Raw genomic sequence first — 26166 nt, forward strand, 5'->3', positions numbered from 1 at the left:
AGTACCAGGATCTATAGGCAGGTCAGCCTGGCTGTGGTGTCTGGGAAGATGATGGAACAGATGTTCCTGAAACCCATGTTCTGGCACAGGAAGGCCAACAGCGTGATCAGAATTGATCAAGGGCAAGTTAATTTTCCTGTCTGATGAAGCGACTGCCTCAGTAGATGGGGAGAGAATGGTGGATGTTGTTTACCTTGACTTTAGGAAGACATTGATGTGATCTCTTAGAGGCTGTTTGTACAAACTGGAGATAACTTGGATATGTGGTCTGTAAGGTGGGCAGAAAATTAGCTGGACTGCTCTGCTCAGATTGCTGAAGAAACGTCCAGCTGGTGCTAAGTAGTGTTCTTCAGGTGTACAGTTGGATATTTTGTAAATGACCTGCAGAACTGGAGAGAGTGTGCCTTCTGCATGCTCATGGATGATACTGCCTTAGGGAGAGGTTAATGAATTGGGGCATAGGGCTTCTTGTCAGAGATGCTTTGACAGTCTGAATGAACAGGCTGGCAGAAAACTCATGAAGTCTTAGCAGCATGAGGGATGGTAGAGGTAAGTTCACACACTTTCCCATTGGCAGAAAGGAGGAATTTTTAATTCTCATTTCATTACGGGGCAGTAAAAGTAGCCTACAGAATGTTCTGGTGACTGAAAGAAAGAGGCGATATTGTGTGATCCACCTTGAAGTCAGGAAGGGATCCTGCATTTCTCAGCAGTGGCCAGCACTGTTGTTTTCATATCCTGAAACAGGAGGACGACCCCCAAAATTGATTTCTGCCTACAATCTCAATTTTGGAATGTTTTTTGTTCTCGTAACTTTTTTAAGTCAAATTGTGCTTTTCTAATATGGTCAACTTGGGTAGGTAATATTGTTGGGTTTTATCTGAAACAAGGTAAGAGTAACTTGAGAAACAGAATTATGTTACTTGATAGCATCGTAGCTGTTATCCTGGACGATAATGGGCTGGTGGGATCAGATACTGATTGAGAAACTAAGGGAAGCTAGAAGCCAACAGAGCTCTGTTTTACCTCTCTCCTGTTGCTCCTCATGTAGTTGTTTCATTGCAGTATATACTGGGGTGGTGGGAGAATGGAGGAAATATTCTTCAGAAGCAGCTGCAATAAGATAATCCTTTTTGTTGGGAGAATCACATTCAAATACTTGATTTCACAGTGCCAGATTAGACACAATATAAAGCTAATTTTAAAAAAACAACAAATAAATAGGTATATACTCAGTAGCTCAGTATTATATTATATCCTGAGGAGCTGGGTTAATCTGTGCAACTAAAGGATTATATAAAAACTGCATTTTTGTGATGTAATGCAGTAACTAGAAATTAAGATAATTTATGATACTGTTTCATTCTTTCCATGCTCCCTAAAATAAGCCTGTATTTTTAGGTGTTATCTTCATTAATTTAGGTTGGGGAAGAACACCTCTTTAATTTGGACCATAATGTCCATGTAACTAGTTGTGTGAGGAAAATGGATTTCAAGTGTTTACTAGGAGCCCACTTGAAGTAATATACAGAATGCTATAAAACAAGTGAAAGTGAATTTTTTCTGGAGATTTTTCTTCAGCTGAAAACATATAGGCTTTGCTTATAGTTATTTCTTACATAAATGCATGTAAGCAAAAAAATAAATGAGTCTGGTAATGCTCAAAATCAAATATAGTGTAAGTAATTTGTATTTAGGATACCATTATTAGAAACATGAGAATTATTGCTTTTCTTCTTGAAGCTCTTTATTTTCTCATTTCACAGTTTTAATGTCAGTAGTTCAATCTTTATAAAAACAAAAAGTGTCAACCTTAATTTTTAAAAAGTTAAGATAATTAAAAAGCGGAATAAAATGTCTGTTACATATAAACTTGCAGGTTGCCAGTAATTTGATTGACAAGCGCTTTGTGGAGTCACTGGCAACTGTTGCTTCAGCATACTTTGGTATTTTTAGAGTTGCCATCTTACTGGCAGGCGCAGATGGCCATAGGTTATGATTTTTATGTGTTTCTGAATTAAATAAAACATTTATATGATATTTTAAATTTCATTGTCTCAATCTCTTGTGTCAATTACTCTATATGGGTTTTGATGTTAATTGGGAAGCTAGAGTGTGGGATTTTTAGAACTAGTAAGAGGAACATTTGTTCTCATTAAGCAGTCAATGTTATTTTGTGGTAGTAGAAGTTAGTTTAAAATTTTCTTGAAAAAAATTATTCAGATTTGACGCCTTTATCTTGCTGATAATAAAGAATGCTCTACCACAAAGTCAGAGTAAGTTGTTTCAGTGGTATTAAAGTCAAAAGGTGATAAAGTATTAGGACTGCTCTTACCTAGAGTTTAAAATGCTTTTAGAGACACCCTCTGAACTTCTGTTTGAAATACTAGGCTTGTTCTACCCATCTATGAAGTTCAGTGTGCTATATTACTTTTCTCCTCTCTCAGATTCCTGTTAAAAAGGAGGGCTGAAGTCTGTATTTTAGGATATGATAAATTGCAGTTATGTGTGTTTAATATAAAGAAAATAATAATTGAGGATAAAAGTTATCCACATAGGAGACATGAAAATAATTTCTCTTTTACCAGAACCAGACTTGGTTCTTTCCATCTATTATTAGCAAAATTTAGATTGAAATTTAACCTTGCTTTGGGCTCAAGGAAAAGGTAGACTCATTTTTTCACTGCCTTACAGTCTCAGGAATGTTTTCCTAGGGCTATTTCTTGGGGAAGAAGGGCAGCATGTGAAGAAAATTACAGAACAAGGCAGAAATTTGCTAACCACCTGACTGCTTCTAGTATGTAATGACATAGTTTAATTGATTTTTAGGCTGCACGTATTCTGGAAGACATTTCTTTTGACTTGAGTATTTTTTTAAGACCTAAATATAGTGGAATTAACATGCTTACTGCTTAACCATGTTACTGTATTGCAGTTGTTTTCTTAAAATAGTTATCCTGTAAGAACTCCAAGGGATTAATTAAAGGCGTCTCCAGCTGTTGATTTAACTATACTTAGTCAAACAGCTCATACAACTATATACTTGTTAAAGAACAGGTGTTAAACCAGTTGCTTTAAGAAGAAATAAATTGATGTTACTATGTAAGCAATGCTCAGATTGTTAGCAAATTTGTTTTGGTGATACAAATCAAGACTGATATATGATGACTCTGCTGCTTTCCAGAAATTGAAATGGTGAATAGATTAATGCTTATATTTAGCCTCTAGGTTGCTACTATGCTGTAAAATAAATGTTTGGAATATTTTTTTATGAGCCTGGCTGAATCTTGCTATCGGTGAAAGTCCATTACTTCTTTTTGTATTTCTTGTGGTCTGTGGCATATTCATCTTTATGGTGATGTGAGCAGTTCATGAAGTATGGTTCTGCAGGTAAGAATGAGAAAAATCAATCCTATTTGTAACTCATTGGACTTCACTGGGTCTGTAGGAAGCAACTGCAGTAAATGTAAAGCCTAACCATATAATTTTGTTGAATCAAACACAATATTGAAAGAAAAAGCAGATACAAAATTGCAACCTCGTACATAGTTTTAATGCTTAAATGCTTTTTGTCTTCTGTTTAGGAGGGCAGTATCTACCTTTTACTTTCAGAAGAAAACTTGTTTCACAAGGCTGAATTAATCAAGAATTGAGTGGGAGAAAAGTACTTAAAATCTTGAACATATTTGTAAGTGTACAATCTTACAAAAAACATCAATGCAGAAATTTGCTAAGGAGTTCACCTTTATGAGATATTGTAGTAATTATGGCTTCTGTCTAATGATTTTTCTGTCAATTGTTGTTTTGTAGGCAATTATTTAATCTGTCCCAGAGGCTGTAAGGTGTGATACCATTTGCAAGTTTCAGGCGTTTTTGATTGTTTGTTAGTTGTTTGCTTTTGTTTTACCTGTATCTTCATCTAATCAGATTTATTGAGCACAAGCTTTGTCTTGATTGCTGTGTATACCTTAGGCCAGTAGAAATACACCTTCCATTTGGTTGTGTCATGTATCATGTGTACCCTACCTAATTTAGTCTACTATGTGCCACCAGTGGCTTAGTTTTATTAGTTATTCATAAGTTTTAACACTAACGGACAACTTTGAATTTTGGCAACTTTTCATTAAGATGAAGAGGTATCATGTTGTTATACATCAAGACCGTGATAGATAAGGTTGTGTCTCTTTTTAGAGCTCAGAAATTTTATTTATTATTCTGTCTGTTATAGCCTCTACCACTTCCTGTTCAGTTGTTAAGTTTTACTAAGCTATGATGATTTGATAGCTTGACTTAAAACACCAGAGATCAAATTGTCTGTGCACTTCCTAAAGCCTGTCTTTTGTTTGTGTCAGCAAAACACATCACATCCTGTGCTTTCATTCATAGGAAACTGATACTAAAATCACAGTGTAGATTACATACACCTTTAAGACAGCAGCTGTTTCAATTAATAGAATCTCATCTACATTTACATCTTGTTTAGGGTCCTGCACTTCCATGAGCTTACTGTTCTTAAATGGATGCCACAGCTGAAGTTACCCATAGCCTTATGTGGGTACCAAAACGCCCCAGGAAAGTGCCTGAAGATAAATATTGATACTTCTGTTTCTAAGGGATGGTGGGATAACATGTTCATACAGTCCAATGAACAGCATTGTAGCTGAATGGAAAACAACTAATGCTTTCAGGGTATCTAAATCTAATATTAGGATAAGGTTTTAAGAATGAGTTGATATACAAACTCATTTTGTGGGTGGAGATATTTAAAAGACTTTTGTGAGATGTGAAGGATGACATGGCAAAGCAGTGAAGTTTTCTAGTTCAAGAATCATTGGAAAACATCATAACTTACTAAAAATTCGCAGTTTAGCAAAGTAGTAAAACCTTTTTTCACTCGTTCTTTTATGAAAGTTAAAATTAATTGTAACATTTGTATCACCATTATTAAAATTTATTTGTCAAGATCTGTGTTTTTTTTTAGAAAGCAGCATGAAACAAGCTTCTGTTGCCCTCTCATTTTTGTCACTAACAGCTTGTCCCAATCCAGTTATTTCCTCTTTGCTTTGGGGGCATTTGGTACCAATGTGGATCAGATGATTTTTTCACCCTTAGTATTAGCACAGAGGCAGCATTCAATATGAGAAGAGTAAAATTTAAAAGTAGGTAGGATCAGTATATGAATCATTTAGGTAGAAGCAGTTCAGTTAAAGACCGCTTGAGCAATTTTTTTAGAAGTTAGTTTGAGGCATTGCTTTTCATGAGACAGTCCAGCATGAAATGTGCTTGGTGTACTTGTGTCAGTCATTGTAACCTGACTGAGAGTGAATTTTCCTATACTTAACTTCCATTCTGTGTCCAGAAAATAACCCAGCTGTAATGAACTTAGCTGGTCCTAGATCTGTTCCTATTTAAACTCTTGGGACAGGGAAGAGCAGACCAGATCAGAACCACACTAATTCTGAGGCTTTCCAGCTCACAGTGCCATCTGGCGGGGTTCATTCCAGTTCAGCGCCCTTGGTAATTAGCACTGCCAACAGTACTCTTAACTTGATAAAGACTGGCTAAAAAGAATCGCAGGAGGTGCTGTTCCTCTCACGATCCTGTGTTGTCCTTCAAGATACCATAGCTATAATTGTAAATTCTGGTGATCCCATTGGTTTTCCTCAGAGGACTCCAAAGGAATGTCTGTCTCTGAAGCTGAAAGACTCTCAGGTTTTAATTTAGGAAGAGACTATAGGATTTCTTCTTTGGAAATTTTTATATTCTTATTGTCACCAACTAATACTCATGAGCAAGTTTCTGTAAGGGGAGACATTCTAAGGTCTGGTTCAAGTGATTTTGGAAAATCTGGCTATGAGTGCAACATAAAAATCAGTAGATTGGAAATACTTCATTCCTGGGTGGTTATTTCTTGTTCATTCAGCCTAATGTTTCCCATTTAGTAAATTCTGCATCTGTTGAATGGAACAAATAACCTAAAGCTCTGTTTGGCTCAACAGATAAGCAGATTGAAACTTGCAAAGAACATTAATTCTTTACTTACAGTTTGGATTTTCAGCTATGTGACATAATATGTTTAAAGTATTTGCAGATTGCTTGCTCATTTATCTTCCTTTTGTGGGTTTTTTTCTCAGGATTTGAAAAGAGTTGTGATACTCTCTAATTTGTTGATTAGCAGAATAGAATCAGTAGATTTCACTGGGAAGATACCTGTTTATTCTCTGTGTTGGCAATTTTTCATTCATCTTACTTTGTTATCCTTTGCTTAGTATAGACATCAGGAACCCAGAAGAAGCAGGCATTATAAACTTAACTACACTTCAGGAGTTAGTGCTTTGCCAAGACGACCCTCAGTCCTTAACCCTTCTAAGAATATGACAAAAGTGACAAAGTGCCACTTTCTTCTCTAATACCAGTTAACTGTTCAGCATCTCTTTAGGGGACAGACTAGCTTTAACAAAACTTGATAGCCTAACAGCAGATGAGTTTTAAATAGCTCAGGTGAGATTTACTGCCTAAATCTCTGTTGCTGTCGCCTAGACTCTCTTCCTTATCCCCTTTGAGGGCCTCTTTTCTGCTGCTATGAAACATAAAAATATTACTGCGTATTGGAACCACAGAACCAGGTAGTGGGTGACAGAGTGATGATGGCAGGTATTTTTTCAGTTATTCAGGGTAAGGTGAGATGGATAACTATAAACCACAGCAAATATCCAACTCTAAACCATGTCAAAATTTCAAATTCAGGTTGACCTTTTTAGTTTGTCACTGCTGGTTTTCAGGACACCCCAGTCAGGAATTCTTGGGACGTATATGTGCTTAATTAATGATCAAAACAAATCCCACCCCAAGGCTCTGTTTTTAGTTCTTTTTGTGTTAATGAAAGCTTCTGTAGGAGTAATTTCTTACCTGTGGTCACTGACCTATCGTTACTAGGGCAGGTGATTCTTAAATTAGTCCTTTGCCTTTTAAGATAAGGTGGCAGTCTGTCTCACTCTACATATTTTGCTTTCACTTTCATTCTCAGTAATCTTTCAGAATTCATACCTTATTATCATTCAGAGATGGGGGATTAGGAGCAATTTAATTAGAAAAGCCTGAGCCTTTTTATCACTGGTCTGGTTATGATCTATCAAGAGTTTCATGATACATCCAAGTGTTATTATATACTTGCAGACAGAGTCTGTCTGAGCCTGGGATATATCGTAGTTACCACTTACACAATACAGTTTGCCACAATGCATGTTATACATTCAAGTGCAGCTTAAAGTGGATTTTGTAGCATTTGTTCTATATGCAGGATAAATACACCTTTTTGAGGCAAATCTGTGCCTATTGTGTTGGTAGAAAGTTTCAAGTGACACCTGAGAAAAAATTCTATTTCACTTTTTCGTACCCTCATTATGCTCAGTTGCAGCAACTGTTCCTGTGGAGATTTTCAGTCTGCTAAATCAAAAGTTTAAAATATGCTTTCTACACTTAAATAAAACATTTGCGTTGAAGCACTGGACCCAGGATTTGTTTGTTGGTCTTACTGGGATTTTTCTGTATTGTGAAGCAGTCTCAAATAACAAATGGTATTATTGTTATCAAATTCTGTTCTACAAAACAGGATTGCATGGGGTCTTTTCAGTCATACCATAAGTATTTAATCACCAAACTGATGTTTTAGTCATTTACTGTGGTAGGCATTGAGAGTAATTTCAAGGTTTATTGGTTTCTCTTCCTTGCTGCCAGGGCCTGCTGCTCACTGGTGTAGCTTGCCAGGTTAACTCTGGTCCTCTTCAGCAGAGCTACACGTCACCCCCATTAATCCCCAGTTGTTACTGCGATGTAAATGGGATAATTCCATCCCGGGTACAGGACATGATGTTTATTTTTATTAACTTACATGCAGTTCTTGTTGGCTTAGGCTTCCAACACATTGAGGTCTCACTATATGGTCATTCTTCCTTCTGCTGTATTTGGCTTTCCACCAGTTTGTTGTGAACTTGCTTAAGATGTATTAAATTTTATTATCCAAATAATTTATAAAGAATATTACAGGGCTGTCAATTTGTCTTTCAGCCACTAACTACTGTTTTTAGCTAGACACCCAAAGATTCAGAAGTCCTTGTCTTTGTACATTGGATGAGTGATATGTGTGACCAGCTCCGCCACAGAGCATTTCCCGCTGGACACCACACTGTTTGAGAACTTCTGACAAAAAATAAGTCTTTGTCTGTGAGGACATATTAATCTGAAGCTTAAGCAGTGTCTGGAACATCTTTTTAAGTTACAGTAGTTGAGAAATGCAAAATCATGATGTAGATTTCCATTCACGCTTCTTTTTGTACTGTGTAAAAACAAAAAAGTGTAATTACTTGCTTGTAGCAGCTTGTCTGAGGTTCCTTGTTTACAGTCTGTAAGTTTCTGACTCATCCCTTTATACTTTTTCCTTAAATGAATATAGAAAAAGAAATAAGGGTTTTATACTCGAGAAGCTATGAGAGATGAGCAAACCCTGCTCTTTCTGTAAGAAGTGCCTGCATAGCACTGAACTGGAGATGAGTTTGGCTTTAGAAAGTTGAAGTTTGACTCTAATAATTTTTGTGTGCAGGTACATGAAGTGTGACTGTACAACTGTACTTACACAGGATGTGCTTGCTATACCTATGAATTTCTTCACCATTAAAAGGGGTTTTTTTAAACCATAATTACAGCAAATACGTTTTATAATATTTCCTGACACCCTTCTTTGGAAGCACTGAACACTTTCAGTTTCTGTTAATTGTAATACCTCTGAAAATGAGGGTATCCAGATCTGCTACATAATCTGAGAATGTTAAGGAGGAATAAGCATTTGTAAAGCAGCATCCAGTTTTCAGTAGTGCTTAATGTGTTTCTGTTCTAAAAAGTCTTTTAAGCATGTGAACTAAAAATACAGCTATTGATGCTTTACAAATGTAGCTTCATTGATTTTCAGGGATTTTTTTCAGTATTGTCTTCTACTAGTATATAGGCAGTAATTAAGTGTTGCAGCTTTTGTTCAGACTTCTTTTTAAGTGCTTAAGAGATTAAGTTTTGCATTCTGTTGGAGCCAAATTTTATTTTACTTTAGACTTTTACTCTAGAAATAGTTCAGTCAGACCATATTTGAAACTAATCAATGGACAGTGTAACCCAACAGTCCAGATTGCTGGCACAAGTGCCAAAGGTCAGAATCTGCTGAAGGCAGCTGAATAAGTAAATAATGCAGCTGACATGATTTACACAAGTAATCCCCTCCACTCTGCAACTTAGTTGCCTTCTGTCTCAAGAGTATTTAGTTCCTAATAGCGATTGATTCTCCTCCACATTTCTGACTTTCTGCCAGTTGGAGGATACTGGCATTTAAAAGTGAAAATAACGTTGTACCAGGGGATTGGTAATTTTGGTGCAGTCTGTGGTATGGGAATTGGTGCTAACATGTTGGTTTGGGGTTCATGAGTAAGAAGTTACAACTAAAACTAGATAAATGCATATATCATCTGAATACCTAAGTTCTTCTATTAAATTGTTCTTTTACTGTGGGAAATGATTTTGGAAAGTATACCCATTATCAGTTTGCATGCTGCTCTGTTGTAGTCTGGTGACTCTCAGTGTATTTCCATTTATAAGAGACAACATCTTGTGACAGAATTTAGTGCTAATATCCATTTCCCATTTTTCAAACTGATGTAAAGCTGAGTAGCTGTTGTAAATGGCACTTCTGAAAATCTGGAAATAAACAAGTAATTATTCCTGCAAAATTTTATTGTCTCTTTTTATGCATTAAAAAGAAATAAACATATTTTCATTCTCATTTCATTGCACACTGGATATTTGATAGAAATATTTCAGAGAACAATTTAGTTTTTCTAAATGCTATGAAGTGAACATGCTGTTTCAAAGAGTATTGTTATTTCCAAGAGTATTGTTATTTTGCCCAGAAGCAGGACTTGAAAAAACCTGTGAGCTGGGAATTGCAGGTTGTTAGTTTATTCAGTTGCAAATGCTGAGAGTCAAGGAGTGAAATCTATTGTTCTTCACTCCTGAAAAACACAGATGCAATTTTTAATGGGATTCAGTACTCCTTGCAGGATCCAAGCAAGGTCTTACCAGCTTGATGGCAGAAGCTGGAGGCAATGTCTTGACAGATAGGTAAATAGTGATAAAAATGCTCTGGATTGGTTTTCATATGTGCCTAAAAGCGTTGATAAGTAGATTATGAGTGACTGTGTTCCCAATGCTTTCCCAGGGTAAGGTTCTCATTCTCTGTTGGTTCTCAGAGGTGTATCAGTGCAGAGAGCCTGTTCTGAGTGTCCTTGAGCTTCAGTTTCTTTGCATCCTTCCTCTTCCATGAGTATCTCCTGTACTTACATACTTGTCTCTTGCTTGCAATGTTTGTAACTCAGCAGAGACTTGACATTGAATTACTTCAAAACTGCAGATTCAGAGCTGATGGAAGCAGCATTGAGTTCTCCACAGGCTTAGTTGTGGCATAATTATGCTAGTGTTCCTGGAAGACAGGATATGATATTGTATCAGTGTGTATTTGTTTCATGTTTTGTTCACACCAGAAAAATCTATTTTTCTAGAAATACAAAATCTGGAAGTATTTTTCTTTTTAACTGAAAATTTTAATTCTAAAGAATTTGTGTTCTTTGGCTCCCATGACTGCTGGTGGACTTTTCCATGCTTGTCATTGGAACAATGATAGTTCCTCGACTGTAGTTTATAAGAAAGAATTTGGTATCTGAGACTCCCCTGTTTTGATGTGAGCATCACAGAAAGTGTTTGGTCAGCAGTAGCTTTTTGCTGTGCCGCTTCTCTTATTCCTAGCTTTTAAAATTTTATTAAAAGTATGAATTTAAAGTTATGTTGCATTAGTAGCCGGACAGTTCTGTGTGTACCTGAATGTGTGGGGTTAAAAGTGCTATGATTTGTGCATGCATCCATCACTACTAGTGCAGTTATTTCCAAAGTTCTAGATCCTCATATGGAATTTGTCAGTTGAGAACTTGTGTAATACAAAATGTAACATTTTCATTTTCACATGTTTAGCTTTCATATGTGCTCATCTTCATCAGTGTTTAGACAGAAAAAAAATCGGATCTGCTTATAACTGCCATGGTTGATTTTAATCTGTTAATTCTGAAGAAGTGAAAGTCAACAACTTAATTTTGAAAGGAGGGAAATCTGGCATGCCCAGATGCTTCAGTTAAAATATGCAAAATACTTGAGGAGAGACAAGGAGTAATTAATTTGTCCTTGAGCTGCATGTCTAATTTTGTAGACAAATAAAGACTGTAAAGCTGCTTTAAAAAAGCCAACTTAACTTTCCATTACCGAAGGTTTCAATCAAGTTGGGGAAGAGAGTTCTTGATCAGTGGCACTACATGTTGTTTATTACTTAGAAATAAAACATTAAAAAAAACCAGAATCTCTCAGTAGTTGCACATGAAGTCAGGTTGTTTGCTTTCTGTCATTGGGACATTTGAACAAATTCTGCTTTTCTTTTGGATAAACTGAAAATTTTTCATTGAGATAAACTTACAGTTTTAGAAAAACGTAGTAATATCCTAAGGGAACAACTGTCTCTCTTTAGTTTGGTTTTGGGGTGGTTGCTTGGCTCATTTGGGTTTTTTTTCTCTTAAACTTTGAAGTAGAAGGAGACTGTTCTTTCTTTTCCTTTCTAGAATTTTTTAATTCAATGGATTTTTTGTGAAATAACAGAAGTTACATGTTTTAAAAATAGAAAAAACCCACAAAGTTGGACTAATTAGAAAAGTAGTAGGGAGGAGGTACATATTAAGTACTTAGGTGAGCATATTTGGCTCAGCAAATGTTCAGGTCCTCCTCCTATAAACAGAGCAGGAGCCATATGCCAAGCATTCCATCGTCCTAAGAAAGGAGAGGAGGCTGAAGAAACCCACAAAAAATACACATAAAGGGACAAAAGCATAAACCAGCCACAAGTCAGAGCTGATCTCTCAGTGATGCTTTTATTTAGATTGGGGCTTCTCAGCTCTCTTGGGGCCAGATGAGAACTAGAAAGCCCTTCGGGTGACATCTTGACTGTAACCAAACCGTGACTGGGAAAGGGGATCCGTGTGTCCTGTTCGGTTTGGCTGTTCCTGAAGAAGTTGGATGGAAGCCTGGCTTTCCCGACTGGTGAATATCATGAGCAAATAAGCTATCTTTTCTATATTTGTTTTCTTACAATTGCAGCGTATTTATTTTAAAAACCATGATATTTGAGTTGATGTTGAAATTTTAAAACTTTAGGGTCTTTATTTGTATGCTTTACATTGGAGCTACATTTATGAAATGTATTGTAGCACTTAATGTTGGATGCTTCAATTGGAAAGTAATGATTCTTGTTTTCAGATTTTATTGATAAGATCTTTTTAGTTTTGAATTTTAATTGGTAAACCCCAATGTGCTTGTCATTCGTATTTGAACAAAAATTCTGTTCTTGTTAAGAAAAAAATAATTTAAATGGATTTTCTTGTGTAAACCACTGTAAAGTGATTAAAAGTGATAAGCTCCACAAAAGGCAGTGTCTTACCGTATTTGAATAGCTTACATTCTAATTGGTTTTTAAACTGTGTGCCTGGCTCACCTGTGACTTTTTATTCATCAGCATGTTTTGCTACAAGGTAGTGTGTCTTGTAATCTGCTCACTTTTTGGTTTTAGAGTATTCCCTTAAAACATATTTTACTACTTTGCTATTTCTTTGTGTTTTCAATAACTTGATTAGTTTTTTGTGTTATAGCAAACTTTTTTAAAAGCTTCATATGATACTTGCTGGAAGAAAAATGTGCTTTTTTCTGTCTCTGAAATAAAAATGAAATATAATTTCTGTAAATTATTTAAGGTTTCTATGAAATTGAAAAATGCCATCATGTTATTTTGTTGCATTTGTCTTTTATAATGACATTTGTACCTTTACTTTTGAATGTTTTGATTTTTAGATATCAGTCTGTGGAACAGTAACTTGCAAGTATGAAACTGAAAAGGAATTAATTAACTGAGAATTGGTTTACATTTAAGATTTTGTTATAGCAAAGTATGTAAATGGAAAAATAATCTGGGTTTGTCTCACATATGTAACATTAACTTTCAGCTTGTTTTCTGTAGTGATTAGTTTGAAGCTTTATATAGAATAGTGGGTAAGCCTTTATAGAGGATGTCATTGGTAATAAAGAGAAAAACTTTCACCTTTAACAAGATTTTGTCTTCTATACAGCTTGCCCAATTTAGGCAGCGGAAGGCACAAACTGATGGTCAAAATGGATCAAAGAAGCAGAAAAAGAAGAAGAAAACAGCAAACATCAAAGATGAAGAATCAATGCAAGATGGGATTGAAACTGATCGATCTCGAAGTGATGAAATATCCACATGCAGCAGTCGAAGGGGAGCAGCTGCTACTGCTGACTTCGCTATTATCAGGACTTTGCATAGTGGAGAAATTATCAAGCACACCCAGGCTTACACCATTGAGGTAAGTTTGTCTCAGGTTATAAATAGTCACTTTTGGGGTTGAGTAGGTATAAAATAATCCATTCGTTTTGAGAGTGGGAATAAAGGATTTGGATGAGATTTTGCACGCTATTTCCTTTCTTCTGTCTTAGTATGTCCAGAGAAGACACTTTCTACCTGCCTGTTGGCATAATTTTTTTTATTGTAGCCAGTTCCCTGTAGAGTATGGAAAGGGTGTTTGTACTGCTATACTCCTTAAATGTGCATAAATTAATTTTGTTCTATTAGAAGTTGCAAACTGAAGTGGATTTTTGTTCTCTGCACTTAGGGCTACACCAAAATGCAAACCTAAACATCTTTCTTGTATTCATGATGTAATTTGAGTCACTCTGGTTAATGAGGACAAGGGATGAATTTAGAAATCACTACTGGTGATTTCTAGGACTGGGTGGCTTAAGAGATTGATGAACAGTTACCCTACTTTTACTGCTTAATGAAATATAATCCTAATTGCTATTGGCTGAAAGTACATGCTCTGGGAAGTTTGGGAGATGCTGTGTAACATACACTGGCAGTCCAGTTTAGTTCTGAGTGGACATGAATTCATATAATGTCATTACAGATAGAAGGGACAAGAAAGGCTGATATTATTTACTGAATAACTTACTCCATTCTTGAAGCCAGTGCTCCTGAAATGACATGAGTGGCATTCTGAGGAAGCATCTCAATGCAGATTCCCACCTCTGTGCAGATGAATACAGTAATTTTTGAGAGATGTGGTACAGATGAATGCTCTGCATTTTGACTTGCCAGTCCTGTGCTGGGATAGACCATTTGTAACTATTTTGCCTCCACTATTGAATTTCCAGCAACTGAGGACTGAGAAATTACACTTTCTGAAGTTTTTTTTGCATTTTTGTTGAAAAAACCCCAAAAAACATGGTGGAGGGGCAGACAGACTAAATCATACATGCAAATGAAAACTTGTAAAGTAATTGATCCATTTATTTTACAGTTTTAAGCCTATAATACATACACTAGATTGCATATATTGATTTTATATATATATATATATCTCAATACAATAGATGTTTTGAACCTTGTAGGTATGTGCTTTTGATATGAATTCTTAGAAAGCTCGTGTTAGGGCTTCAAAACTTTTTGGAGTAACTCAATAAAACTGTGCTCAACTCAGATTTTCCTGGAGGAGGTAAGAAATTTGATAACAATGACTATTTTCATAGATGAAGATGTGACTTTTTTGCCTTCTAGGAAAAGAGAAAGATGTACTTTATTAAATTAATCAGGTTATCTACAGCTAATGAGAGAGGACTGCTTAGGGAAGAGCGGTGTTTAGAGAGAATTAGCTGTTAATTAAACAACTTAACAACAACTTAAACTGTTAAACAACTTAAACTGTTGTTTTAGTAATTCAATAGTCTACAAAAATATGACAACTGTCTACAAAAATATGACAACTGTATGAAGTAATTTCCTTGATCAAATATATTTTGAACTTGCGGATGGACTCTGCTAATGTATGTCCTTTGTTAGAATAAATACCTCTACTACAGCGGGAGAAACAGGGTAAAGTACAGAGTCATGGAATAACTTTGGTTAAAAGGGACCTTTGAGGTCATCTAGTCCAATCCTGTGCTCAAAGCAGGTCTAATTAGATCAGGTTGGTCCTAGTGGCCTGTGTTGGCCTCTAAATGCATACAGTACAAGGCATAGATGATTTTAGAAATGGAAGAATTATCTGCACTGCAGTTGCTAAAGATTGTATACATACGTACATTCTTAAGGTGGTGTATGGTTTTTCTGAGGTCTGTCTTATTCCCAAAGCAACTTACTTTTTGTTTAAATAAATAAATATGGAGGTGCACTGGGGTTTCTGTTTTTTGAGGGGAAGGTGGTTTGTTTGTTTGTTTCTTTTTTAAAATGTAGTTTTAAAAGAATAAGCATGGGAATCATGTAGATTTGTAATTTGACTCTGTTGAGTTACTTAGTGACTTTTGAACCAGTATTCACTTCCACAAAAAAAACCCCACCCCACTCCCAATTGGGAGAGCATTTTTCTTTGTTAAATGTGGTCTGTAGCCTCCTTACTCACATTACTTAAATAAATAATCAGCATTTTGTAATTGGAAGGTGATTGCTAAAGCTTTTGCAGTATTAATTGCAGTATTAATAGAAGAGGAAAAACTCTTTCAGTGAATCGCATAATTTACTGGTTTCAGTCTTAAAAGTGCAATGATTTGGACAGAGAGTCTGTATTACAGTAATTGGATTGGAGCTTGCTGAGTTGAAATGGCAGCCAATGTAATAGGCAGTTTCAGGCTAATCTCTGCAAGGGGAGAATTACAGCTTTGAGCTGTTTGCTTTTTCACCCAACATTAAGTCGTTGTAGGTTGCTGTGTCAGAAGAGTGAGACAGGATTACTGGAAGCATTATGCAGGATCATCTTCTAGCTAAACTTTGATTCTAGTTATTTATTTTACCTTTTACTGGAACTGATTTTTAGAATTCTTTCTGTACCACAAAATACAGACTCAGGACATCTGACTAGACTGCCTGTCTATGTAAAAATCTCGGCTGGGCTCCTCTGTGGTAGTTTTGTGGGTAGAAGTTTATCTCCTTGCAGTTCTTCTGGTACGATTTTAAGTCCCCAGTGGAATTAGCATGTCCAAAAACAAGTAAAAAAGGGGTCTCTTACTCAATATGAATATCAGAAAGTGAAATAGAGATACTCCTCTGGGAGGTTATTTCCCTTGCGAAGGCAGAATAGTTTCTTCTCAGGGAGGACAAAAGTGTTTAGAGTACAAAGAAGTTTTTTTGCAGTTATCCATTTCCTTTTTTTTACCCTTCTGTGTTCCTAAGGGTGGGTTCTCCTATCCCCCTGTACTCCCTCCAGTTGCAAAAACTATTTGGAAGAACTATCATTATTTAGCCATCACATTCTGCCTTCCATCTGAACTCATTTGTGATCTCTAAGTTTTTCCATCCATTGTTGGAGGAACAATTTACAAGAGTTCTTAGAGAAATGCCAGATGGTATTTATTAGTGAAAGTCTCTTGTTTAATGTTGAAGGCTTTTTGTCTTGTTTTCACAAAGAGAATATTTTTGTCTTTATTCTGTTGCACCCTGATATCTTTAGGTGTTGACATCCATAGTGTCCTTTTCCATATAGAAGTAAAAATAACCTAGACCACATTATAAAATGAACTGGAATCAATTAAAATCTTGGGTTTAGGATTGCTTCTTTTTGTGACTTCTACAACTGAAAATGGAAGAGAGCAAAAGCCGCATCTAAGGTAAATAATTGCTGAGATCACCTTTTCTGGGAAGTCTTGAAACAATGAATTGGAGCACACTGCTTTGCAAGAATGTCCTGATGCCAGGAAAGCAAAAGAAATTAATCTGTGTCACAGTAAAATTGTCCTTGAGTCACCTGGGTAGTAAAAGCTATTATACAAAGCTTCTTAGAAAAGAAAAGTTCAAAGTTCTGTGAGGAAGAATACCTGCTAATTGACTAAGGTTGGATTAGTAACTCGTCTTTCGTTTTTTAAAGGACAAATCCTTTTGGTAATAGTTTTAGAATAGATTAACTGTTAACTGAAGTAGGTGACAAAGTTTATAGCTCCATGTTCATTGTTTTACTTCTATAAGGTGTTCCAGTTGTTAGTGTTTGATACTTTGACATAAAGGATTAGCAAGTGATTAAGAAGGAAACACTGGGTAGGATTTTTTGAGAACTGATGAAGAAAATTGAGAAAAATATGGAAGTGTGTAAGCAGTATGGAAAAATAGAGAGGATGCCTCAGTGAGAAAAGGTGTGAGTGGTGAATGTGGTAAGACATTCCTGTGATGGAAGCATGAAAACAAAGAGCAACTAATGGCTTTGACTAGAAAAGAGCTATTCTGGGATGTACAGTAAGGTGGAGGAATTGAAAAAAAGATACAGATAACTAAAATATAGTGAAAATTAGCCTTGTCACTTCAGATAATATAGCATCCATTGAAACACGTTTTGAAATTAAAGAATGAAGAAAAGCAAATGTTTGGAAATAGTCTGTTCAATAGTAAAGTCAGTGCTACAAGAGAAGGTAGTAAATTCTCAGCAGCATATGGTTCTGACTGAAGCTAGTTATTCTTTCCATTTACCATCTGGCAGGAAAATTGCCAGGATAACTTGCCAATTTTCTTCAATTCATAAGACAACCTCTGGTATTATGCCTTCCTTTATATCTGTAAATGCTGATATATAATAGATTTACTGGCACAGAAATCAGCTGTATTGGGGTATGGTCTCTGCAAATACAGGGTATTTCACTTTAGATTAAACATTTGTAAAGCCATGTTACCAAAGAATAGAAACCTAATTGAATGCTTAGGTTACACTGCTGTTTGATGGTGTTTTCTGATACTATCAGAAGTTTACACACTGCAGAGTTCACTGCCTTGCTGCAGGTTATATTCAGGTTGGCAGCAGTTTATCTCCATTAAAATGCACTTGGTTTAAATTAGATTATAGTAAATTGATTTGGGTCATAAATCACCAGGGAATTTTAAATGAATGGTTTTGATATTAGGAACTAAGGAAGGCATGATAAGGCAATATAAAAGAATAGCCCTTCATATTCAGAATGTTCTAGAAGTATTAAAGGCCCATAAGGCTCAGGATGACCTAGAGAGGATTTTATGTCTGGGATATTCTGTTTACATTCTCTTTGTCTCACTTCTAGTCACAGTCTCCTTAATTAACTCTCTTGTGATACTCTGTTAATTTCTAGAAACCCATCTGAAAATGTCCAAGTCAAAATAAGTTGGTCAAGAATTAGTCCAGCCTTTTGTAGTTATATTTTTGTGACAGTTTTCACTGAGGTCATAAAAAAGTCAGTAGTTTCCTTCAGGTAGAATTCTGTTCCATGAATATTCTATCTATACCTTCTTCCATTGTGATTTGAGTAATTTAGTACTGGATGTTGGTTCTTGTGAAATGTTTTATTGTCACCTAAGGGAGTTTTCCAAAGAAATATGAAAATCACTTCTCAGTTTTTCAGTTTTGTTTTGTGAATCTCAGCATATTGTTGGGTGTCCAGTGTCCAAGAACATGACTTTTCAGCAGTGCTTAACTGCATAGAGAAACAAATTACTGTAAAATGGGCCTGCCGTATTCCACAGGCTGATACTCCTTTTTTTTGTATCATCTTGCAGTATTTCCTCTGAAGTATATAGATGGAACTTTTTAAAATTTTCTGAATACTGTTATCATTAAAGTTACCATCTGCAGAATTTAAGGAGATAGTTGCCTATAAAGAGTCTTTGAGATGTCTCTTCAATGTATTTTAACAATCAACTACATTGTCACAGAAGAAAATACTAAGTAAGGTGTTAAAATATTTTACCAGAAGAGAGTAACTGTCTGCAGCAAGAAAATGCTGCACATAGCATGTGGGACATAGGTAATAGAATACATGCAAAACAACTGTGAGGGTGTAACAAATACCTGTTTCAAATGCCATGAAGCATTGAGAGAACTGATAAGTAGCCTTCTTGGCATTATCCTGTCAAAAGATTTTGTGTTGCTAAGAGTGTGTAGTAAGAATTTTTTGAAATTATTTCCTTTCAAGCTGACCCCTGTGCTCAAATGAACTATGTAAAACCTGATTACTTTTGTTGACCAAAGAAGAATTGAAGTATACAGAACAGGTGGCTTGAGAGTGGAAGAAACTGCATTTTGAAATAGAGTTGGTCAGGTCTTAGGAAGCAACATAGCTGCTTGGTGGGCAAGATGACTGCCTAAAAATGTTGACTACTTGTAATGTTGCTCTGATAGCGAAAGAATAACATGAAGTCTTACAGTCTGGAGTCTAATGTGCCAGGTCATAGGATTGAATTCTCTTTAGCTGGTTTTTAGCAGGGTTTGGATGATCCCCTTAGCATGGGAGATGGTGCATTTAACTGGGGTTCATTTGGCCATCTTTCTGTCCTCAAAATCATAGAATCCCTTGGCAAAAATACTTGGTTTTAATATGCAAACAACTATCTAAATCCAGGACTGAAGTTGGCATTTTAGAAAGATTATTTATGCTGCTTACAGACATTGTATACTTAAACTGATGGAACACTATGTGGGTTTTGACAATTTTGTAAAATATATTTTAGACTTTTTAAATTTTATTTTATGTTGGTATTCAGAAAGGACCAGCAATATATTAAGTTTTTTAAAAAAATATCAAATCTGGTCAAATTGCCATAACAAAATTAGAGATTTTTTTTCAGTAATGAACTTCCTTTGAGAATTCATATTTTATCACTCTGGCCTAAGCTTCAACCTACAAATTCTTTGCCTTTTTCTATAATTATCTACTACGTTTATCTATGTAGAATTTATCTGAGGATGTACAAATTCATTTTTCATCTTAAGAGACTGTTTTTATCATTCAAAAGCAGTACAAGGCAAAACTATTGAAGAAGTCAGACTACTTGTTTGTGTTTTTTAGATGTTGGAGAAGTGCCTATATTTCATGCTGTATATAAAGATTTGAAGAGTTCTTAGATCTAGCTATATACATGCACATTCACAGTAACTCTTTTGAGCTTCTGTAGGAATGCTTCTAATAATTCTTTGTGAAGACTCCTGAATTGGAACAAACCATGAAAAATTGTAAGATAACAACCATATATTTGTTATCTGTGTTATGAAAAAAAATAATGCGGTTCTCTCTGATTTTATTTCTTCTGGAGGATTTTGTCCTAGACTAAGGACATAGACTACAAACAAGATGTAATTTCTTGTATAAATGTATATATACACAAATACTCATATAAATATAAATAATATTAATAAAATAGATTTGTGTGAAAATGAAGTATTTTTAAATATTAATTCTGTATTCCATAGCAGAAACACTTTCGTCACCCTAGAGTTCTGAAACATAATTTTGATTTCTCTTTCAATTTGTGTCTTATTTTTGATGTGGACCTCTTTTTACTTTTTAAAATTATATGTATTGTATGAATTTTAACTTCCAAATAAACATTTTAAAGTAATGTTGTGCACTCTGTACATAAAACAATACCTTTTGTTTAGGTTAATTACATTCTGGACCTGCATCTCAGATTCAAAATATGTAGAATCAATGTTGTTAGGATTGTAAAATCTGTAGAACTTCAGGAGGTCTGAGTGGTAGATTACTTTGAAAAAAAACCTAAACGAAACACAGTTGACATTCCAAATTTTACTTATGTCTACTGATGCAAAACATACCATGGTCCTTTGAATTTAAGCCTGACAGAACTCAATATAAAATTGAGACAGATTTAATGTGAAGCTGGCTAACATGTTAAGTGAATTTTGGACAAGTTTTTATTATGGGCACATCATTTTTGCCAAAGTAGTTCTGACTCACACTTTTCAAGTTCGCAGGTTTTTCTTTCATGTACCTTTATTCCATGATAGTGCACCTTATAGACATAATTTGCATCTTTCCCACAGAGGTTTTGATTCTCAAACTTGATACAGTTTATGTAGTTCATCAAGACACACGGCGTTTCATTCAGGTGTCTACCATGGCACATTTATGCTCAGTTGGTTAAAGCATTGTTCCTTTAATTCCTCTACTTCATTCGATCACAAGATTCGAGACTGACCATTTACCATGCCTTGGTTTCCATGGAAGATGAAGGATGAGTGTTTGTTTTAAAATACTAGTCAACATCAAAAGTATTGCATGTATGAAAATGTTGTTCTTTACAAGATTGTGTTCTTAAGCTGGTGAAGTTCCTAATTAGGTAAAATTGATAGAGCAAAGTTATTTTCATGGTACTTCTTAGTTCTTTTTAAAAAAGAAAAATAAATATCAGAAAATTAAGTTAAATTTCCAGAATATTCTTCTGCACCTGTAGGTGTTTGAAGATTTTATCATGTCATTATTATAGTTCAGTAGCAAAATGACTTTATTAAATCTGGGATTTCAAGCAAGTGAAGGCGACCATTGCTGTACATATACTCTTGCCAAATTCATGTACACCTTGGTGTTTTCAATTACTGTAAAATGGAAAATGTCTTGTTTAGTATTTTTAGAGTGCCATCATTGTAAATATTTTAATATTTTATTTTAGCCAGAAAGTGAAATTTCCACCACAGTAGAAGATTACAGTTCTGAGGTAAGACTGAAGTAATGCTTTTCCTAGCTTTTCTTTCAACCTTTTCTGTTACATATTTGTTGCAATGCTATGCATAGTTTTTCAAAAAGAGAAGGAAAGAAAGAGGAGATGTGATATTATTGACAAATCTGTTGCATGTTATTACTGGTATAATCAATGCACCATTAAAGTAAGCATTATGTCAACTCCATAATGGGCTGGCTACTGTAATAAATAATGCAGTATATACATAAACTGTTGTAGCAATGTCATCCTTGAGGTCGTAATAATGCTTTGTATTGCTGTGGGAGTAGTGGCTGTGCATAATCTCTACTAATTTTCTGTGGGAGACTATTTAACAAGTTGATTACATTTTAATGAGTTTCAAAGCAGCCTCAGTGACTGGCTGAGTGTCAGTCTGCTGGTGGGAGATGATGAGTGATTGCCTATGCATCACTTGTTTGGCTAGTTTATTTTCTTTCACTTATTAAGCTGACTGTATCTCAGCCCATGACTTTGAGTTACTTTTGCCCTTCCAATTCTCTCCTCCACCCTGCTGGTGGGGGAGTGACTGACTGGAGTGGGGGCTTAGCTGCTAGACAGAGACAGCCCACACATTGGCATCTACAGCTCATCTCTGTCACATTGAAGGGTAGTTGTGTGTGTGGAACTTGGGTCCTGTCAGATAAAAAAGTTATGTTTGTAAGGAGTAAACTACTTCCTGCATAAATGTCGGTCAAGAACATGCCAGCAACAAATAGCCATGGAACATCTGAACACAGTGACAATTTGTTTTAGTTTAAAAATCTAATTTTTCATGTCGCAAACAATCACTTTGTGTCGGGACAGTGTGGGTTTTATTTTGCAGTTTGCTGTGCTAAACACTTTATAAAAAACACCCAGAATCTTAAGCTTGGCAACAAGTAAGAGGGGATGAAGTAAATCAAATGAATCTCATTGCTCTTTGCCATCAGGAGTGTAGTAGACATACTTTTGAAGAGCTGCCATGACTGTAGTGCACCTTTTTAGAATATGCATCACCGCGGTATGTGATTACTTTTAAATGGAATTTGCAGTATGTGAAGAATGAACCCTTGAAAACAGTTGACAATGTCATTGATACTCGTGTATTTTGACAAGTGAGACATATTATGTATATGATGAGATATGGATGAAATTCTGATCACTTCTGAGGTGGTAGGAAGCAGTGCTGGAGACTGATTGCAAAAGCTGAAGAAAATATGTTTTTGCACAGGGCAACAGGATACAGAAAACATTTGGTGTAATGCCTCATGATAATTGTGGATGTGTTCTGATTTTAGTATTTTGTGCTTCAGTTTCAGTTGAATTTAAAACTATCATTTTAACATGAAGTTTCACATCTAAACACTTAATTCTTCAAAGATTTCCATAGATAACCTGCAAAGTATATTGGGGAGCAATTTTTCAGATACTGAAGACATAGAAGAATAGAACTGCAGTCTAAATATTCCTTTAAAAAACTTACAGATTTCCTAAAATATGCAATGAGATGCATTACTAGGCAGTTCTTATTCCTGCAAGAAGATTTTTTACCTTACTGAGAGTTATTTTCTAAGACATAAATAGGCAACACAAAACTCATGAATAGTAGCATGATACTGGCTCTGATGAAGAACGAGCTCAAGAGGTCAGATTTGCCACCTTTTCTAATAAACTCTTTTTAATTCCAGTTTGTTGAAATTAGTTGGTATCTGAAATCGGGAGACATCATATTTAGGAATGCAGACATTTTAGGAGCTGATTTTTCAACATGTTTCATATCAGCTGTAATGTTACATTTATTATTAAAAGCTCTGCTTCCATTCATGGACATATTATAAATAAAATTATCTGAAGCCTTTTCTGTTGAAGAGTAGAATAAATTAAATATTGTCTGTAGCAGCATAATTATGCAGATAAAATATTATTTTTTTCAAATACATGATTTGCTTTTCAGAACGCTAAGAAAACCCATACTTGAAGAGACATAGGCCTGTTGATCCACCTTTTTCCTTATAGATTAGAACATATTTTTAGTGGTTTTGCTAAGAAATTCAGTTGAATTGTGGTTATGCTTCAAAATCAAATAGGTTCTGAGTAGTTTGTTATGTTGTCGGTGATAAATTAAATCAGATGGTGTTAATTCTTCAGCCCTTCTCTTGAGGCATTGATAAAATGAAGTGATAAGGAGATCCCTCTTTAGGAGACTTATCAGACACAAAATTGTAAGGCAATACAGTTATCTAAGCAAAACTGAAGGTATCTTTATATAAGAATTCTTGTATTGAAGGAAATTTATTGTAAATATTTTTTTTTTCAGTTTTGCTTAGCCACCTTTCTAATACCTATACTATCAAGGTAGTAGCTGACTCTACCAGAATAGACTGGTAAATCCTTCATATGACCAGCTTGTCTTTTGGAACAAATTCTTCAATGTGAGCAACAATGACACCTACCTGCATAGTCCTAAATTATGCTGCTGGTTAGCTATTTAAGGTTATGGTTTGAGCTCAGAACTAAGGGAAGCTAGGCTTTTTCCAACAGTTGGATTTTGGGGGATTTTATAACTATCTAAGGTAAAGCTGCCCCCATGTATTTTCCATATGCCTCAGTTTTATGGTATAACTGAAAAGCTGTTCTACCTGATTTTTTTTTTTCTCTTCTTCACTCTCTTTCCAATTTGCAAAGTATATCTCTGAAAAGATAGTTAATACAGAGTTTAGAAAGTTGTTTGTTTTTATAAATTTTAATGAAATTCTATTACCTCAGTGTCAACTAATGCATAAAGACACTCATTGCTGTTCTGTTATGATATAGAAAAATATATTAAGCCATGATATTTTAAAGAGTCATTAATGGTTCTCCTTCAGAAGTTACTAACCGTAGTTACAGGATTATAACTATTTTCACCACACACTGAAAATGGCTTTTGATTATGGAGTAGAAACCCTCTCCCACAAAACCCCCAAAATATGCTGAAATTAATTTTCCCAAGTTGACCTAATTGCTAATTGTAGCTGAGTTCCATACAGTCAGTTGTGACATAACTAGAAAACTGAGGAGAGGCTAAAAACATTGACAAGCAGTGTTCTGTGTCTAAATATTAATTTTTATAAAGGAATCAGGTGTCCAAAATGTACAAGAAAGGGTAGAGGGGGAAGGAAAATATGAGGTAAAATTGTTAATCTGTTTCATATACTTCTGTATGTTTCTACTACCAAATCAAACAAGTCTTTTAAGGAGAATAGTATGTATTGATTTATGCTGAGCATGAATTTATTATTTATAGAGGGAAATCTCTGTAGTAATGGTATTAATGTTGTAAGTAGTTATACATTATATATTAATACTGCTATGTTTGAGATATAATTTCAGAACTTCCAAGGTCTTAGGAACATTAGGTAGGGTGATCTCATAAATGTAATCCTGACCTCTGGTGGCATTTCTCATGAATCACTGCCTCAATTCAGTAGTGGAAGTTGGTTTTCCTTGTGTTTCTCAGGAAGAAGATTCCTTTCATTTGCCTTAAACATATTATCTTAAGTATTAACTGATGCAGTAGAAATGAAACTTTTATTTTTAGCCAGTAGACTACAGATAAGATTTTACTTTATAATACTAAATAATATTTCTGTGAATTATTTTGAAAATGCAAGGAAGGAAGAAGAGTCAGACAGAATGTCCTTTGAGAGACTTCCATAACCTTCACTTGTTTCATATTGTTTGTTCACCAAAACTGTGACTGCTGAGTAATGTATTATAAAATTTAATCTATTATTATTTTGTGATATTTGCTCATGCAGTTTTTTCCAGAGCTCTTGTTACTTCTTGGTTCCATTATGTTAAAATGCTATGTGGTTTGTTTCTTTCAATGTTTAATTGTTTCATGGGGTATGTGTAACTAAGCACATCATAAGTAATTAAGACATAAGAATATTTCAGTTTTAAAGGTGAACTGCAAAGCTTTCAAAGAAGAAATAATAAGAATCTACATTAAGAGAATTTATAGACTTGGAGAAGATCTCTAAATGGGTAAATCAGTGGGACTGTAAGTCAAAACACAGGAGTCCTGCAGCCTTGTTTAGCCATTTACTAACACTCAAGTCAGCATCTGAACTACTGAATTAATAATGTCTTTCAGATGAGTGGAAAATATAATTTTAAATTAAGATATTTTAAAGCTAATAACTCATTACCAATTGTCTGTCTGCTCTTACACAGCAGAATTTGTCATGCCAGGGGTTGCCAGGCTGCTCCCAAGGTTTCCATCAACACATCACCATGCTCTGGCTGTCTGGCTGGGGTTTTTTTCACAGATTGCAGTGCAATTTGTTGCCTTGTTATGTTTCCACTTGCACTTTGCCAGAGGACATAAGTCATTTGAAAGAAGAAGGTATCAGATGAGAAACAGCATGGACTACCATGTTGCTGTATGCATCACTTGTGTGTCGAGGAGTTACGCTCCCATGAAATGGAGCAGGGTTTCTGATGTTCCAGACAGTTGATTA

At 35.2% G+C, this 26166-nt stretch overlaps 1 protein-coding gene across 6 annotated transcripts in view; it reads left to right on the plus strand.

The window, feature by feature from the left end:
• AKAP9 (A-kinase anchoring protein 9) overlaps positions 1–26166 on the plus strand; it is a 105292-nt gene that overhangs the window by 11141 nt on the left and 67985 nt on the right. For 5 of the 6 annotated variants that reach the window (XM_058833683.1, XM_058833681.1, XM_058833682.1 and 2 more), the window contains exons 2-3: positions 13254–13508; positions 21614–21658. In XM_058833683.1, the coding sequence (XP_058689666.1) occupies positions 13254–13508; positions 21614–21658 (300 nt within the window). The remainder of the gene's footprint in view (positions 1–13253; positions 13509–21613; positions 21659–26166) is intronic. The other variant, XM_058833686.1, reaches the window with a different exon arrangement.

The sequence above is a fragment of the Poecile atricapillus genome, chromosome 2 (assembly GCF_030490865.1).
Source record: "Poecile atricapillus isolate bPoeAtr1 chromosome 2, bPoeAtr1.hap1, whole genome shotgun sequence".
NCBI lineage: Eukaryota > Metazoa > Chordata > Aves > Passeriformes > Paridae > Poecile > Poecile atricapillus.